The sequence below is a fragment of the Alosa sapidissima genome, chromosome 13, assembly GCF_018492685.1.
Source record: "Alosa sapidissima isolate fAloSap1 chromosome 13, fAloSap1.pri, whole genome shotgun sequence".
In the NCBI taxonomy this organism is placed as follows: Eukaryota; Metazoa; Chordata; class Actinopteri; order Clupeiformes; family Clupeidae; genus Alosa; species Alosa sapidissima.
The window spans coordinates 2,232,620-2,248,297 of record NC_055969.1 but is presented as its reverse complement, the minus strand read 5'-3'; the positions used below and the strand labels follow the sequence as shown (position 1 = coordinate 2,248,297).

The 15,678-nt window shown below is 40.3% G+C and overlaps 1 protein-coding gene across 3 annotated transcripts in view; it reads right to left on the bottom strand.

Annotated features, from left to right (window-relative positions):
* jak2a (Janus kinase 2a) overlaps positions 1-15,678 on the bottom strand; it is a 118,618-nt gene that overhangs the window by 79,712 nt on the left and 23,228 nt on the right. For all 3 annotated transcript variants that reach the window (XM_042060573.1, XM_042060574.1, XM_042060572.1), the window contains 2 exons: positions 6,036-6,159; positions 480-597 (listed from right to left, as the gene is read on the bottom strand). In XM_042060573.1, the coding sequence (XP_041916507.1) occupies positions 480-597; positions 6,036-6,159 (242 nt within the window). The remainder of the gene's footprint in view (positions 1-479; positions 598-6,035; positions 6,160-15,678) is intronic.

Genomic DNA, 15,678 nt, shown 5'->3' with positions numbered 1-15,678 from the left:
ATGATGCCAGATTACAAAGATATGATGCAACATTTGAAAAGTGTTAATGCAGATTAGTAAAACAGATAAAAAGAATACAGACAAAACTAAAAATAGTTTCAAAAGAAAAACAAAAAAAGGGTAGCATAGCGGGCACAAAATTCAATCAGTCACGAAAGTTGCGCAATGGACGTTATTATGAAGACATATACACTATGTTGTAGGCTTCGATTACATAACTAAATCTGGCTAATATACAAAATGTACAATTCCAGCTAGAGCTCAAAAATTGCAACCTCACTCGGCACCACTCATACTGGAAGTCCAAGTAGCCGTATAATAAGCGGAATAATCAGCAGACTTTCAACTTTGAAGTGAAATTAAAAAGTCTCCCTCAGCCAAGGGGTCCTTGGGCTGAAAAAGGTTGAAGACCCCTGGCCTAATTGTTTGAGAAAAAATGCTGAATGAACTGATGTTTGCTTGAGCAGACACATTCTTACCTGAGCAAATAGATAAGCCATGACTGTATCATCTAAAACAGGGGTTTCTGAGCCTTTGGTTACTCCATAGCGATGGGCACTGCCAGGCCCACTGCTGTGCCAGCTAGGAAAATAAAACCTGTAATAGTAGAGAGTAAAGGAAGGAGGCAAAAGACTACAGTGAGATACAAGCAAGCTGAAATTGCACCGCATTCCTTATGCATAGAGTGAGTGCTGTACATAAGCCTTTAACAGATTTCTAAGGAGAAAGTGGGGTGTTGGGGATTAAACTCTTTTCGAGGAGCCAATTTCTTTTCATGTTCCTCAATCCATTCCTGAACAATACATGCAAATGGCCAGTGTATTAGGGAATACCATTGTATCACAGAGCCTCATATCCATCCATTTGATGCATGTACAATAAAAGTTCAGCAGAAAATATTTGCCCGTGCGTATGGACGTCATTCACCCGATTGACGCAAAGTGCGTCAAAAAACACAGCCTTTCTTCTCTGTTACATTGCTCTGAAACTGTTCATCGCAGCGAGATGAAACCTTTATTGCGTCACAGAACAGAAGTGGGGCTTTCCAACGAGACCACGCACTTGTCTGTACGTTCAAGTATGAAAATGAAAAAAAATCATGAAATTAAATTGCATCATATTTACAGTCTATACTTCTCTGCATTCACCAGCGCACCCATTACTCTCGTTTAAATTACTCACGAACCCGTGATCGCATAGATATGGCAAGCATATCAGATAAAAGATGTCGATCCTTCTGGCTTATGAAAACAGACGAAGTGACTGCAAAATAATAATGTCATGTACAAAAACCAACGCTACACACCCATTACTCTCGTTTGAATTAGGGCTTCTACACACAGCTGCGTTCCGTCAACGCATGCCAGTGGGTGTTCCCGACTTAGGGCTCTTACAGAGTCAACGCGAGCAAGCAACGCTAGCGATAGGTGAAATGCAATACATCGCTCACGGAACGGGGTAGCAGTCACTGGTGACTGACATTCCGAGTGATATTCAGGCTGTCTGTAAAAGTTACATCCCAATGGCTCTTTTGGAGAGCCACAGATCAGATTTAATTTAGAATCATCAAAAAGATTCCAGTATGACATGGACGTATAAAAATGAATATCTAGCTTTGTTGGGTGACAAACTTAAACGGGAGGTGAGTGTGATTCGCTTTGCTAGATTGACTGCATGTTACAAGAACACTGGGTCATGTCATGTAAGGAACATGGTAGGCTTAGGCTACTGTAAATACGGATGTATAACGGAAACATAGCCTACATTGCAGAGGCACTTCAATTTTATTAATTTATGGTGAATACATGTACACAACTGTACACAGCCTCATGCTTTTCTGAGTGACGATGCTAGCACGTTAGCAGCGGTTAGCTAACTATACTAACGTAAGTTATCTACAAGTGACAATCATGTTATACACAATGAATACCATGTGACCTACAATGCGGAGCTCCATAGACGGTAAAAGAAAGATAAGCTTGCATCATTTTTCCTCTTCGCTGGCCATTGTATTTAAACCTTCTTCGCGTATCAAAAACTGGGATGACACATTTTGCTACGCATCGACGCATAATGGCGGCCGAAGCGTAGTGATGCGTAGCCTTGCGGGCGCGTATGCGTAGCGATGCGTTGACTCTGTAAGAGCCCTTAAGGTATAACCTTAATTTGATTGGCTGGTGCTGTCCGTCGATTGGCTTGATTGGCCGGTGCCGTCCGTCAGTGCAGCAACAGCTGAACTTCTCAACGCGAGCAACGCGACGCAATGGACCCACAATTCAGTTCGGCAACAGATGACATAAGCCCATGTAAAGTGAACGGGATGCGTCTTCAGCACTGCAAGGCACGCAACTGTGTGTAGGAGCACTCGCGGACCCGTGATTGGATAGATATGCCACGCATGTCAGATGAAAGAGGAGACACAGAGCTATCATTTGATACCAAGTACATCCTTCTGGGTTATTAAACAGACGAAGTGACAGCAAAATAATAACTTCATATAGCTCGACTTACCTCACGTTTTTGTCTGTATTTGTGGCAAAGCATGTTTATAATCCAACGGTATTGTGTGTTTCTCTATGGCAAAGAATGTTCATAATCCGGTTTTGAGATCCTAGCAAATTCCTGCATGGCATCAAATTCAAGGCTCACATTGCATCCCAATTTGTTTGACAAAGAAACACCTTTTTTGCCTTTACTTTGTTCATGGCAATGCAGTAAAAAGTTGTAGAGAATCATTATGAGTGCAGACACCATAGGCACACACAGGCTAACACGTAAACTCGGGTCAAGTCAGGTCAGATCAGTTCGTGTCACAGATATGGAGCGCAGAAAGGTCATTTTTAATCACTAAATAAAAAATGCCATTTATTTCTGTAAGACGCACACCACGTCTGTAAATTGCTCAGCCCCAGAGAATCCCTCCACCATGGCAATGATATTGCCAGATTCAGGACAGTCTGCTCTACACACACATGAAAGGCAAGTCGAGCTGCCAGCTTGCAGTGGTGAGATACATGTCAAAATATAAGTATTAATATATGAAATGGCAGATTTGGGTAGCCTAGACTCTGCTGAAAAAAACAATATATAGCATGTGTGTATAGCACTTACAATGACCAGGATAAATGCTTCTAACTAAAGGTAGTGAAAATGCCCTTAAAACAGTCTAGGGTTCTAAGGGTTAAATCTGGCTAGTTGTTGTGGGCCCTGTGTTAAGTCAAGTAAGTAAGTTGTCATTGGTTACATGCCTCTGCATGTATTATCTGCGTTAGGTAGTAGCTCTGGACATTTGATTAATTTGTTATTTGTTGACATGATTGATATCAACTCTATCACACATGGTCATTTGTATGTAATAGTGTAAGAAAAATGTTGACCTTAGATTACATTGAGCTTGCCCAGTGGCTTTTCTGAAGCTGCACCTGCATAATCTGCTGTATGTTTGGGTAGTTGTTGTGGGGCTCTGTGTTAAGTTTATTGTTTACTTAGTTGCCATTACTTACACGCCATTGTAAGTATTTACTGCATTAGGGAGTGACTCTGGGCATTTGTTAGAGTTTTGAACTTCATGTTATTAATATTAACGTTATTAGAAGCGACTGTGTAACTGCGCACAGACTGGTCTTGGTGTAGCGATTTTTCAAGGGGTTCGTTTTCAGCCTTGATTAATTAGACTTTTATTACTATTACTGATGACCAGGCCGTTTCAAAAGCACTGTATGTTTCGTGCCACGAGAATCATTCTTGGACTTAATATTAAGTATTAAGTTAGGACTGTTTGGGCTGTTCAAGAGCATCAAGCTGCAGTCCAATGTAACCTGCAGTTGGACTGTTCAATATCATATGCTGCGGTTTGATTTTAGCCTAAATGCTGTTTGAGTCTCCATTGCCCATGGAGTTTATTCATTATTGATATGTTTGCTATGTCTCTGTCTGTGTGTGATGTGTGTTTAATGTACCACACTCATTACATTCATGACATTGCGTGCCAAGACAAGGAAGCACTCACACCTGGGTGCATATGTAGATTTGCATTCAGTTGGTCCACCACGCCTACTCTCGCTGTTTTACAGAAATAGCCATGTTTCCCCATTCAAAAAAACTTTACTTCATTGTTAGTCTATATCAAAAGTGGTTGGTCACTTCGTCTGAATGACGCTATTTTCCGCGTCTTTTTTATTCCAACCATGGGTTTTTTGGAGGACATCCTGAATTACTTACACCTGGCTTGACATAATCGTTCCTACCAGGGATATTTAAAACATTCGGGGCTAGAGCCCAGAAGTCCGAGACCTTTTTGTCCGGGGGTTCGGGGGGGTTCTCCCCCGAGAGATTTTGAAAATCGGGCTGATGAACATGCAATTTTAACCTACTTTGCGAATGAAAAGGAAGGCCAATTGTAATGACTCACGTCACGGCATTCTGAATATTTTGATGTTTAAAGACCGTGTAAGGAGAACGTCTCTTCTGCCAAAGTGCACCACAACACCCAAAATATGACATTAAAATAGCATGTAGAATAAACATCGTCATGCACCTCTGTCAAGTGCACAGGTGTGAGCGTTCGTCTCGGGATAAACATTTGGACGTCATCCCCTTCAATTAATGGGCTATGGGTGCCTTGAAAGCAATGCATTTGGGTTGTGTAGGCTATCACGAACTTTTGCCCAAAGAAAAAGTTCCATTCTGTCAAAATCAAGCCCAACATGCATTGCTTGGAAGCCCCCTCAAACGAGGTCAGGTTTACCATATTTACTGCGCATGTGATTCAATAGTAAATCACGATATATTGAAACTGAGCTGATCGAAATGTCCTCCTGGGTTGCGGGAGATGATGCCACACTGAGTTTCCACTTCTTGTCCCTGCTCTGCCCTTTTTTCTCTCTAAAAAAACGTCTAATATCCATTTGTCCTTCTGTACACTTATTTCGCTAAGGCTAGTTAGTAGAGGCACCAAACAGCAATGCGTAATAGCGTAGAGGAGAATTGAAATTGCAACATTTTGCAACAAATGATTCTAAACCTGCCCAGATCACATCAGATTTTCTTGCGCTGCTGTTAATGCACACAATGGACACAAAACACAAAAGTCTCTTCTGCGGGGCTATTTATTTCATTCACGATTAGAGTTTTTGTTGTTGTTGTTGTTGACGGCTCATAGATCCGGGGCTATCCCCAGAGGATCCGGGGCTATAGCCCCGAATGCCCAGGTCTAACAACGCCACTGGTTCCTACTCATCCTGGATTGGTGTTAATGAAACGAGTTGAGCTAGGATGACCAGACAACGCTATGTCAAGCCACGCTTTATCTTGGAGTTCTTAATTCTGCCTTTGTGAAACACCCATCAGGTGTACAAACTCAAAAAAACATATTTTCAGAAAAAGCTATGTTAATGACGCTTAGGTTCTGAAATTTCAAGTTGGTACTAGGAATGCAACCATGACAATTTTATTTCCAATCTTTTAAAGGTAAACTATGCAGTATTGGCAATTTCCTTACTGTTTTCTCGGTTTTTGATTTTTTTTCCGCTGGCTCCGTCATGACGAATGTCTGAGAAACTCTATCGCTACCTTTTTCTAGCCAGTGCCTGGCGTGTATGTGTATTTGAATGCAGTAAAGCAATTCGTTACACTCGTTATACTTCCTGACACTGAGGCCGTCGGCCCGCCGGCCCACAGTTGCAAGGGTGGTTTTTCCGCTCACAGGCGCTAGGGGGAAGCGAGACAGCCACCATTCAACCCGAAAAAAGTCATATAACCATTCCAATGACTCTGAAGCTGTTAAATGAAGGTAAATTAATCTAAAAAACTTGCATATTAAGCAAAAAAACCTGCATAGTGTGCCTTTAACAAGCACAATGTTGGCTGCATTTTTTGTGGGATATACAGTGACCAACCCTTTACCCCAAGAGAAGATGACCAAAGGGTATACAGTGAGCGACCCCTTGCCCCTAGAGGAGATGACCAAAAACTTAGAAGGGCAGGCAGAGGATACAACAGAGAAAGAGGATGTGTGGTGGGAGTCATGACTATACCTTATCCTGAAGAGCAGCTTTTCGCTGGCTGAGACATCCAGTTTAAAGATGTGATTGGGTGGGAACCACATCCTATCACTTTCTCTCATTAGACCAAAAAGGTTGAAGTACATTGGGTTCACACCTGAGATGAGAGGAAAAAGTTGAGAGCTCACAAACAAACAATTCATATGATAACACTAAACAGAAACAGCAACAGATAATGTATAATCTATAACAGGGATGGGCAACTTTGATGATAGAGAGAGTGCCACAAACTTTTCTTGTCGCTGTCAGAGGGCTAGATGTGACCCCGCACGTCCACCACTGGGATATCAGGATTCAGTAAATACATATACAGTAGCAGTCTGTACTGTTCATTAAACCAACATGCATTAATTTAATATTTTCTATACTCAAATGCATTTTTAATATTGCTTCTATTCACCAATGAACTTCAAATAAACAAAAAATTTTACACATTCACAATAAACCTTTTTTCCACTGTAATGGGTAATAGTGACTTCTCCCTGACCAAAATCCTGAATTTCCATGACCAATCAGGAAATGAAAAAATTGGCATTGAAAAAACAGGTAGGGCTAACTACAACCACTCAAGCAATTCAAAAGTCAATTTTAAACTGCTACAACAAAATTCCCTGATATTCAATGACTGTGCCCCCCAAAGATATAATTCCCTGATGTTCTATGTCTGGAATAGACTTTATTAAAATGCTGATATTCTTGAAATTCCATGACCCGTGGGAACCCTGCTTGAGGTTGGCTACAGGTTGGCTACTAGTAGCTCCGATGTAGCCTACTTTTAGTTATCTTCGTGCATGGTGTCGTGGTGACTTAAGTTGAAATCTTTCACAGCTGATTTAGTTTCTAAGCATAGCCTACTAAACACATAAGTTGACTTTGAATTCTGTGATAAGATCAGCTGTTTCCCACCTTGTCTGAAAAGTAGGCTACGATTCTCAGTTTTCTTTATAAGCCACTCTCTGTATCTCTTCATCGCTCGCTAACTGTAGTAGCCCGCCAGTTGCCCATCCCTGATCTATAACTACAGTACATACAAAGAAATACACTGAATTGTTCTTTGTTGTCTTCTTAAACTTACTCACTTTTGTTGTGTCTAATTCAGATTGAACTGCTCAAAGCGTTATATATTGACACCAAGCGCTTTGGTTTGGTGGCCAAGCTACTTGGTTTTGCTCACAGAATGTTGAACGAATTGCAATCACAGAGGAAAGTACTTCAACATTTTGACACTGTTAATACTAAGGCAACTGAAGCACCATATCACATTGCACTACATATAGCTAAGGTAGGTAAACCCCAGAAAATCGGTGAAACATTTTTCATGGAATCGCTACTTGCGTTTCATAGCTTTATGAAGTGGCTTGTGTATTCATGATAGGATGATTTTCACGTGAAATATAATTCTCATTTCTTCTGAAAGCCTAAATAAACCTGAGAATGTCTATCGGACATTACATTGCATTACATTTGGCTGACGCATTTTTAACCAAAGCGACTAACAACATGGTAAACAGTTTAAGTTTTAAAGCAATTCTCTCAACAATTCTAGGACAATTTAAAAAAGGTAGAGTTCAGTAAGAATAAGTGCATCAGTGAGTGCTGTTTCTAAAAAGTTGAGTGTCAGTTCAAGACAGGTGGTAAGTGCTAGGATCAGCAAGACTAGTTGTAAGTAGTGGGATGAGAGGAGATGTTCTCTGTAGAGCTGGGTCTTCAGGAGTTTTTTGAAAATGGAGAGGGATGTCCCTGCCCTTGTAGGAACTGGCAGTGCGTTCCACCAATGAGGAACAACAGATGAGAAAAGTTTGGATTGCCTGAGTGTACCGGTGGCAGAGCTAAACGTCGTTCGTCTGAGGAGCGCAACAGTCTGGAGGTAGCGTAAGTCTGTATGAGGACATTCATGTAGGTGGGAGTAGAACCGGAGACTACTTTGCAGGCAAGCGTTAGAGCCTTGAATTTGATTCGGGCTGCCATAGGTAGCCAGTGCAGCTGGATGAGCAGCGGGGTAACATGTGCCCTTTTGGGTTGGTTGTAGACCAGGCGCGCTGCCGCTATCTGGATCATCTGAAGAGGTTTCACTATGCAGACTGGGAGACCTGTCAGGAGGGCGTTGCAGTAGTCAAGTCGTGAGATGACTATTGCCTGAACCAGGAGTTGGGTAGCATCTTGAGTCAAGTAAGTCCTGATTTTCCGTATGCGAAACGGCACGACCGGGCGACTGAGGCAACATGATCAGGGAAGGTTAGTTGGTTGTCGAGAACAACTCCTACATTTCTTGCAGCCCTGGTAGGTGAAACGGACAGGGAGTCAAATTTGATGTTGATGTCATGGTGTATGGTAGGTTTAGCTGGACATGCTTGGTTTTTACTACAGTAACGTCAATCTTAGAGCCATTGATAACCACCTTAACCCTTTGCAGACGGCCCATTCTAATTTCGGTACCCCAGTACCGATGACGTTCAGTCTAATAACTCCGCCATACCCCAGCTGATTTTATTAATGAAAACTTCCTCATAAACGTCACATCATAAGCTTTACAGAGATATGATTGGTTAAGGGATTTGTGGCGCGAATTTTTTTCACTACTTGAAGAGAAAACATGAAGTTGAAATGTCACTCTGCCTGCCACATCTGAAGGAGCAACGCCGACTGTCACCATACAGCAGAAGTCATAACATCGTTTGAAGGACAAACTGGTGGATCAACTGAGGTAAAACAGTATATTTATGTGTTGTTATTACCACATATCAACGTTATTACTTCAAAATCGTTTTTATTTAGCTATTTTTAGCAGTATTTGCACCGTGTGTGTGACCGTAACTTTGCGTCTGTGTTCACTTCAGCCGGTATTATTTGCTGGTATTTTAGCAAACTGTTATCTTTAGTAAATTGTTATTATTTTCAATGATTTTGGGGCGGTAACTATAAGTAAAACATGATAAGCCAACTACTAGGACTGTCACTTTAGAGATGTATTCAATTTTGAATGAAATAGCCTGTCATGTAATGCTACAGCAACTCATTAACGTTAGCTGTAAGTTAGGTATGCTAGAGCTAGCTCAAACTTAGAAATATTTTTTGGTTCGACATGCCCACGACACGTCCTCCTGTCCTGCTCAGTTTTGCTCAATTGCTTTATATCACCTAACGATATGTGAAGCACACCTGATGGGTAGGCTATTTTATTCTCAAATAAACATGTTATTTCGTCAAAACATGTACCACATTTTACAGTTGTTTGCAGCCAAGTTGGTTAGCTTGCTAGTTATATCTGTCAAACATGAAAGTTGCTATCCATATTGACGTGAAGATTGTGTCGATGGTCTAACGCAAGGTTTTCATTTATTGTCGGCTGTTTCTTTAGGAGTGCATAACTGAAGACTTGTGGTAAATGTGTCATAACTATTGCTTAGTTCGTAGACTATCAGTTTGTTGACTAAGGTTATGGCAATACTTGTCGCATGCTGTGAGCCCAAACGGGCATTTACTCTACTCCTCGCCGAGACGCAATATTTTTTCTTTACGCTGCCAGGAAATAGTACGGTGTGTATGTGTGCATATGCGCTCTCCAGATGTTTTCTGTAATATTGTCTTGCCCAAGTTGTCTTATATCAGTGTTGGTTTGCAAGTTGGTCTGCTATGTCATGTTTAGCCAAGGATTTAACACTAACTTGCTTCAAGTGAGTTCACAGGCTAATGTTATTTCTCCAAGCCATCAGTCAGCTTTTCATCAGTCAGTGACCATAATTTTTAGTGAAAAGGGTCATGGTTAGAAGTGATTAAGATTATGTATGGTAAAAACCAAGTAACCTATTTACAGGCTTATCTTTTTCCTCTTCTTCATTTTAGATGGAGGGAGAGAAGAGCCAGTATGCGCGGTTGATGGAGTCACTCAGGGGAAGGAGACAGCTGACTGCTGAGGAGCTCCAGGTCATTGGAGAGCATCACCTTGAGGAATATGAAGGGATGGACATCGAAGAGGAGGAGTACCTAGATAGCCAGCTACTCGGTGATGAAGACGAGGAGGATGTGGAAGAAGAGGACGAGGAGGAGAGTGATCTCCCATCATCCTCAGCTGGGTAACTATGTTTGTGTGTTTGCGTGTGCATGCGCAACTGCGCATGTGCACATTTCTCGTTGTTACAAGAGTATTGCTTGTTACAATAATGACAGGAATAGTGGTAATAGTTTCATTACATTTACATTTACACTAACTAATATTCTTATAACAATTTATTTTGGGTGTGGTTAGCCATTCCCTGACAGGTCCCATGTCAGGTAGAAAGCGTAGACGCTTCTCTGACGCCGTGTCCTATCCGTCTTACACCAACACAGACACAGAGACACCAACCGCCGTTGCATTTACACCCCGACGTCCGTTAGGCTTAGATGTAGGAAGCGTGCAGCGAGCTGTACAGATAGCCACAAAAACATTGCGTGAGGTAGATTTTTTTATGATGTTCTTCACCTCTGCAATCGTCGCTGATATATGTGGTTTTACAAACCTCAAAGGGTGGGATGCCAACTGTATGCCAACTGTAAAGGGGGCTGGGATGAAGTGACTCCAGATGAACTTTACAGGTTTCTGGGGCTCCTGATTTACATGGGGCTCACTTCTCTCCCTGACGTCCAGAGATATTGGGGAACCAAGTCTCTTCAGGGTTCATGGGCCAAAATGTTTATGTCGCGGGATCGTTTTAAGGCTTTGCTGGCAGCTCTGCATGTTGTAGATCCAACAACCGAAAATAATAGTGATCGTCTTAGGAAGTTGCGTTATTTAATGGACCACCTCAAAGCTAAATGTGAGCAACTTTATCAGGCCGGCAAACACCTTAGTGTAGATGAACGCATGGTAAAATCAAAAGGTAGATCCGGATTCAAACAGTACATGAAGGGAAAGCCAACACCCTGGGGTTTCAAATTGTGGGTTATTGCGACATCCGACTCAGGCTATACTTTAGATTTTAATGTTTACACAGGTAGTCGTGATGGGCGTGTAACTGATTTGGCATCTAAAGTTGTCTAAGAGCTGGTTCAACCGTTTAAAGGCATGGGTCACACAGTTTGGTTCGATAATTTCTATACTTCACCAGCTCTTATGATCAAGCTTAAGGAGTGGGGGCTAAATGCGTGTGGTACTTGTAGGGTTAATCGCAAGCGATTTCCAAACGATTTTAAAAATATAAAGTTATGGAATAGAACTTCAAAACGTGGTGACATGAGGTGGTGTAGGATAGAGGGAGATGTGTTAGTGGTCCAGTGGAAGGACACACGTGTAGTCTCGTGCCTGTCCAATTTCCACAATGCTAATGCTTACACAGAGGTCCAAAGATTAGTAAAAAAGGATACAGTTTGGAACAAAGTAGCAGTTCGCCAACCTGCCGTAATTAGTGATTACAATCAACACATGGGTGGTGTTGATAGGTCAGATCAAATGATAAATGCATATAGCGTACTTCGTAAAACACAGAAGTGGTGGAAAACACTTTTCTTCCATTTTGTTGACATTGCAGTTGTTAATAGTTTCCTGTTGTTTCAGGATTGGCAACGTTGTAATGCAACACCAGGACATACCTTAGAAAGGTATAGTCAGATAAATTTTAGGGAAAATCTAGCTTGTCAACTGGCAGGGATTCCTGTAGATACAGTGCTGCAGTCACAGTCTTCAGCAGCTCAAACAGCTTATGATTCACCGTCGCCATTTCATGTAGCTCATGCTACTGTTTTTGAGGAGTCACGAAAAAACTGTTGCGTATGTTACAAAAAATGTAAGATAGAGAGGAAAACCAAAATAGGTTGCAAGGCCCCAGAATGTAATGGCAAACGGTTTTGTTTTGTTAGCGAGCGGAATTGTTTTGTGGAGTATCATTCGGCTGAAGGCGACAAGTTTCGAGATTAGGTCTCTTGTGTCTAGTCATAGCACACCCAACCCCCTCTGTGTGTCTGTTTGTCTCTCTCTCTGTCTATTCAGGCTACTGGCCTGTTCCTGTTGTACATACGGTAGTTCTTTGCGATTCATTGTTTCTTTCTCCACAGCTTTGTTGTTATGTTCATGAGTTCAGCATTTTGTAATATAATATAATTAGATATTTTGTATATAAGTGTTGTCAAATGATTCAATTACTTGTAAAGTTTTAAATATTAATATATGTATATATGTATATTCCAATATAAATGCTTGTGAATATTAAGTTGAATTGCCTTAACCCTTAGAACCCTAAGCTGTTTTTATGGCATTTTCACTACCTTTATTCATAAGGATTTATTCTGGTCATTGTAAGTGCCACACACACATATTATATATTGTTTTTTTCAGCAGAGTCTAGGCTATCCAGAATCATTTCATGTATTAGTACTAGCATTGATTTTATTTTGATTTTTAAAGAATTAAAATATAAAAATCATATTATAAAAATTCTTATATTTTGACCTGTATCTCAACCACAGCAAGCTCATAGCTCTACATGCATTTCATGTGTGTGTAGGGCAGACTGTCCTGAAACGGGCAATATAATTGCCATGTTGGAGGGATACTCTGGGGCTGAGCAATTTACAGAAATATGTGGTGTGTGATTTACGGAAATAAATGCCATTTTTTATTTAGCGATGAAAAATGACCATTCTGCACTCCATATCTGTGACACGAACTGATCTGACCTGACTTGACCCAAGTTTGCCTGTTAGCATGTGTGACTATGGTGTATGCACACATGATGATTCTCAACTTTTTACTGCATTGCCATGAACAAAGTAAAGGCAAAAAAGGTGTTTCTTTGTTGAACAAATTGGGATGCAATGTGAGCCTTGAATTGGATGCCATGCAGGAATTTGCTAGGATCTCAAAACCGGATTATGAACATGTTTTGCCATAGAGAAACACACGATAGCGTTGGATTATAAACATGCTTTGCCACAAAAACAGACAAAAACGTGGGGTAAGTCCAGCTATATGAAGTTATTATTTTGCTGTCACTTCATCTGTTTTATAACCCAGAAGGATGTATTTGGTATCAAATGATGGCTCTGTGTCTCCTCTTTCATCTAACATACGTGGCATATATATCCGATCACGGGTCCGCGAGTAATTACTCCGAGAGTAATGGGTGTGCAGCGTTGGTTTGTGTACATGACATTAATATTTTGCAGTCACTTCGTCTGTTTTTATAAGCCAGAAAGATCGATGGTCCATGGTACCAATGGATAGCCCTGTTTCTCCTCTTTCATCTGATATGCTTGCCATATATATATATGCGATCGCGGATTCGCGAGTAATTCAAACGAGAGTAATGGGTGCGCAGGTGAACGCAGAGAAGTATAGACTGTAAATATGATGCAATTTGATTTAATTTCATGATTTTTTTTAATTTTCATACCTGATCGTACAGACAAGTGCGTAGTCTCTTTGGAAAGCCCCACTTCTTCTCTGTCATGCAATAAAGGTTTTATCTCGTTGCGATGAACAGTCGCGGAGCAATGTAACAAGGAAGAAAGGGTGTGTTTTTTGACGCACTTTGCGTCAATCGGGTTCTAAGGGTTAAGATAATTTCATTATGCAATCTTGTTATCCATGTCCTCAGCTTTGTTATTGTGGTGTCTTCTTACTCTTGTAGTTCTAATAGTTACTGCTTGTTTGTAAATGTTTACGTGATATACTTTGTATAAATTGATCATAACTTTTGAACCAAAGGTGATAAATTGATTCTGTTTTTTTTCACTGAGGAGAGCACAACATTGTCTATCTTTCATACACTATATCTACAATAGATATTAGGTTAAAAATAAGATTTATATTGACAAATTGATGTTTTCGTGTTTTTTAATGTTGAATTTTGAAGGTATTGTTTTAAAACAATGTGTGCTATGCTCAAAGTTATTAACTATGATGTATATAATTTTAAATGGCTAGTTCTCCTGATTACAATGGTGGGTATTATATCTCTGCCATGTAGCATGGCCACACAATAAGCCTTTTTATGTCACGAGGGCATCAAGTATAAAAAAACGGAATGTTTTGTGCCATCTGCAAAGGTCTAATAAATGTATCATCACTTTTGAACAAAAGGTGACAAATTGGTTCTGTTTTTTTCACTGAGTAGAGGACAAAATTGTGAATATCCCATACACTCTAGGTTTTTCTCTATCTACAACAGAAATTGAGATTAATCTGGTCAAGCTGATATTTTCGTGTGTTTTGGGGTTGAATTTTGAAGATATTTTATTTTTTAAATATGTGTTCTTCTCAAACTTATTAATTATATTTTATACCATTTGAAAGGCCTATCTCTCCTGATTACAATGGTGGGTATATTTTATCTCTGTCATGTAGCACAATCATACAATAAGCCTTTTTGTGCCAAAAGGCCATCGAGTATGAAAAAATTTAATGTTCGGCACAGTCTGCAAAGGGTTAAAGCAACACCAAAGAACTTTCCCTCTGTTGCACGCACGCATTTGTTTATCCAGCACCGGCTTTGCAAATAACGATGTCCACAGACAAGGTAGAATATGTTGCACGATTTATGAAAGTACGATGTATTGCGACATCAGATGCAAGTCAAATTTGTAGTTTCTTATGTCTCATTCCATCGAACTACAGATCCGCTACCCGATCTGGCAAACTTACGATTTTGGAAACATTATTTTAAGGTACAAAAAAGTCTTTGGTGTTGTTTTAATGTTTAATGTTACGTCCAAAGGTAAAATAACGTTAGCATTTTTTGAGTGATGGAGACTAATTTGATTGTTGATGTTTGTGAAACATAAATGGTATTATTGCGAGTAACTTGATAACAGCACTGTTTGTGACTTCTGGCGATCATCCAATTCATTTTCTGACCATACTGACAGGAGCTAAGTTAGCCACAGCGTTAACGTTAGCTAATGCCATGGTTTGTCGGTGGAAGATATCAGCAGGACAAGGGTGCCTGTCTACATGCATCCTATGGAATACTAGACTGGGGCAATTCTGTTTGCTAAAACTGTTTTTCTGCTGTTGCTTATTGTTTATCTGCTGTTGACTCGTTCACCAAGACTGTCACATTTATCACACAGTCCTTTTTGGCCATGTCTGTGATTTGTAAATGGTTACATTAAGCCCAAGAAGAGTGCACACAAAATAAATGTGAGCATATAGGCCTCTGAGCTAACGTTCATTTCCAAACACCCACTCACTCCCTAGTTTCAGTTTTCATTGTTTTTTACATTTCAACAAAGGTGTTTACACCAAGTATGGAAGTGCATGGTTTATAAAGGCTAAAAGTAAATGTTCTGCTTGCATCCCACAATGTAGATTGTGGCAATGGTGGTTATCAAAGAACAAAAGACCTGACACTACTTATTTCATCAAAAAACAAATACTGTATCAGAAAACCAGACCAGAACAGAAACCAGATAGTCAGGCCGATTTAAATACATAATGCCCCACCTAGATCAGAACTTGGGGAGAAAATGTTTACATTGTGTTGGTTAAAAATGACTATTGGGCGATATATCGGTTATCGGATTTTGAAATACTCAAGTAAGGGATAATGTATAGAACGCTGGCCATTATTGGAAAATAAGTCCCGACCAGGGTTGGGTAGTAACGGATTACATGTAATCTAGATTACGTAATCAGATTACA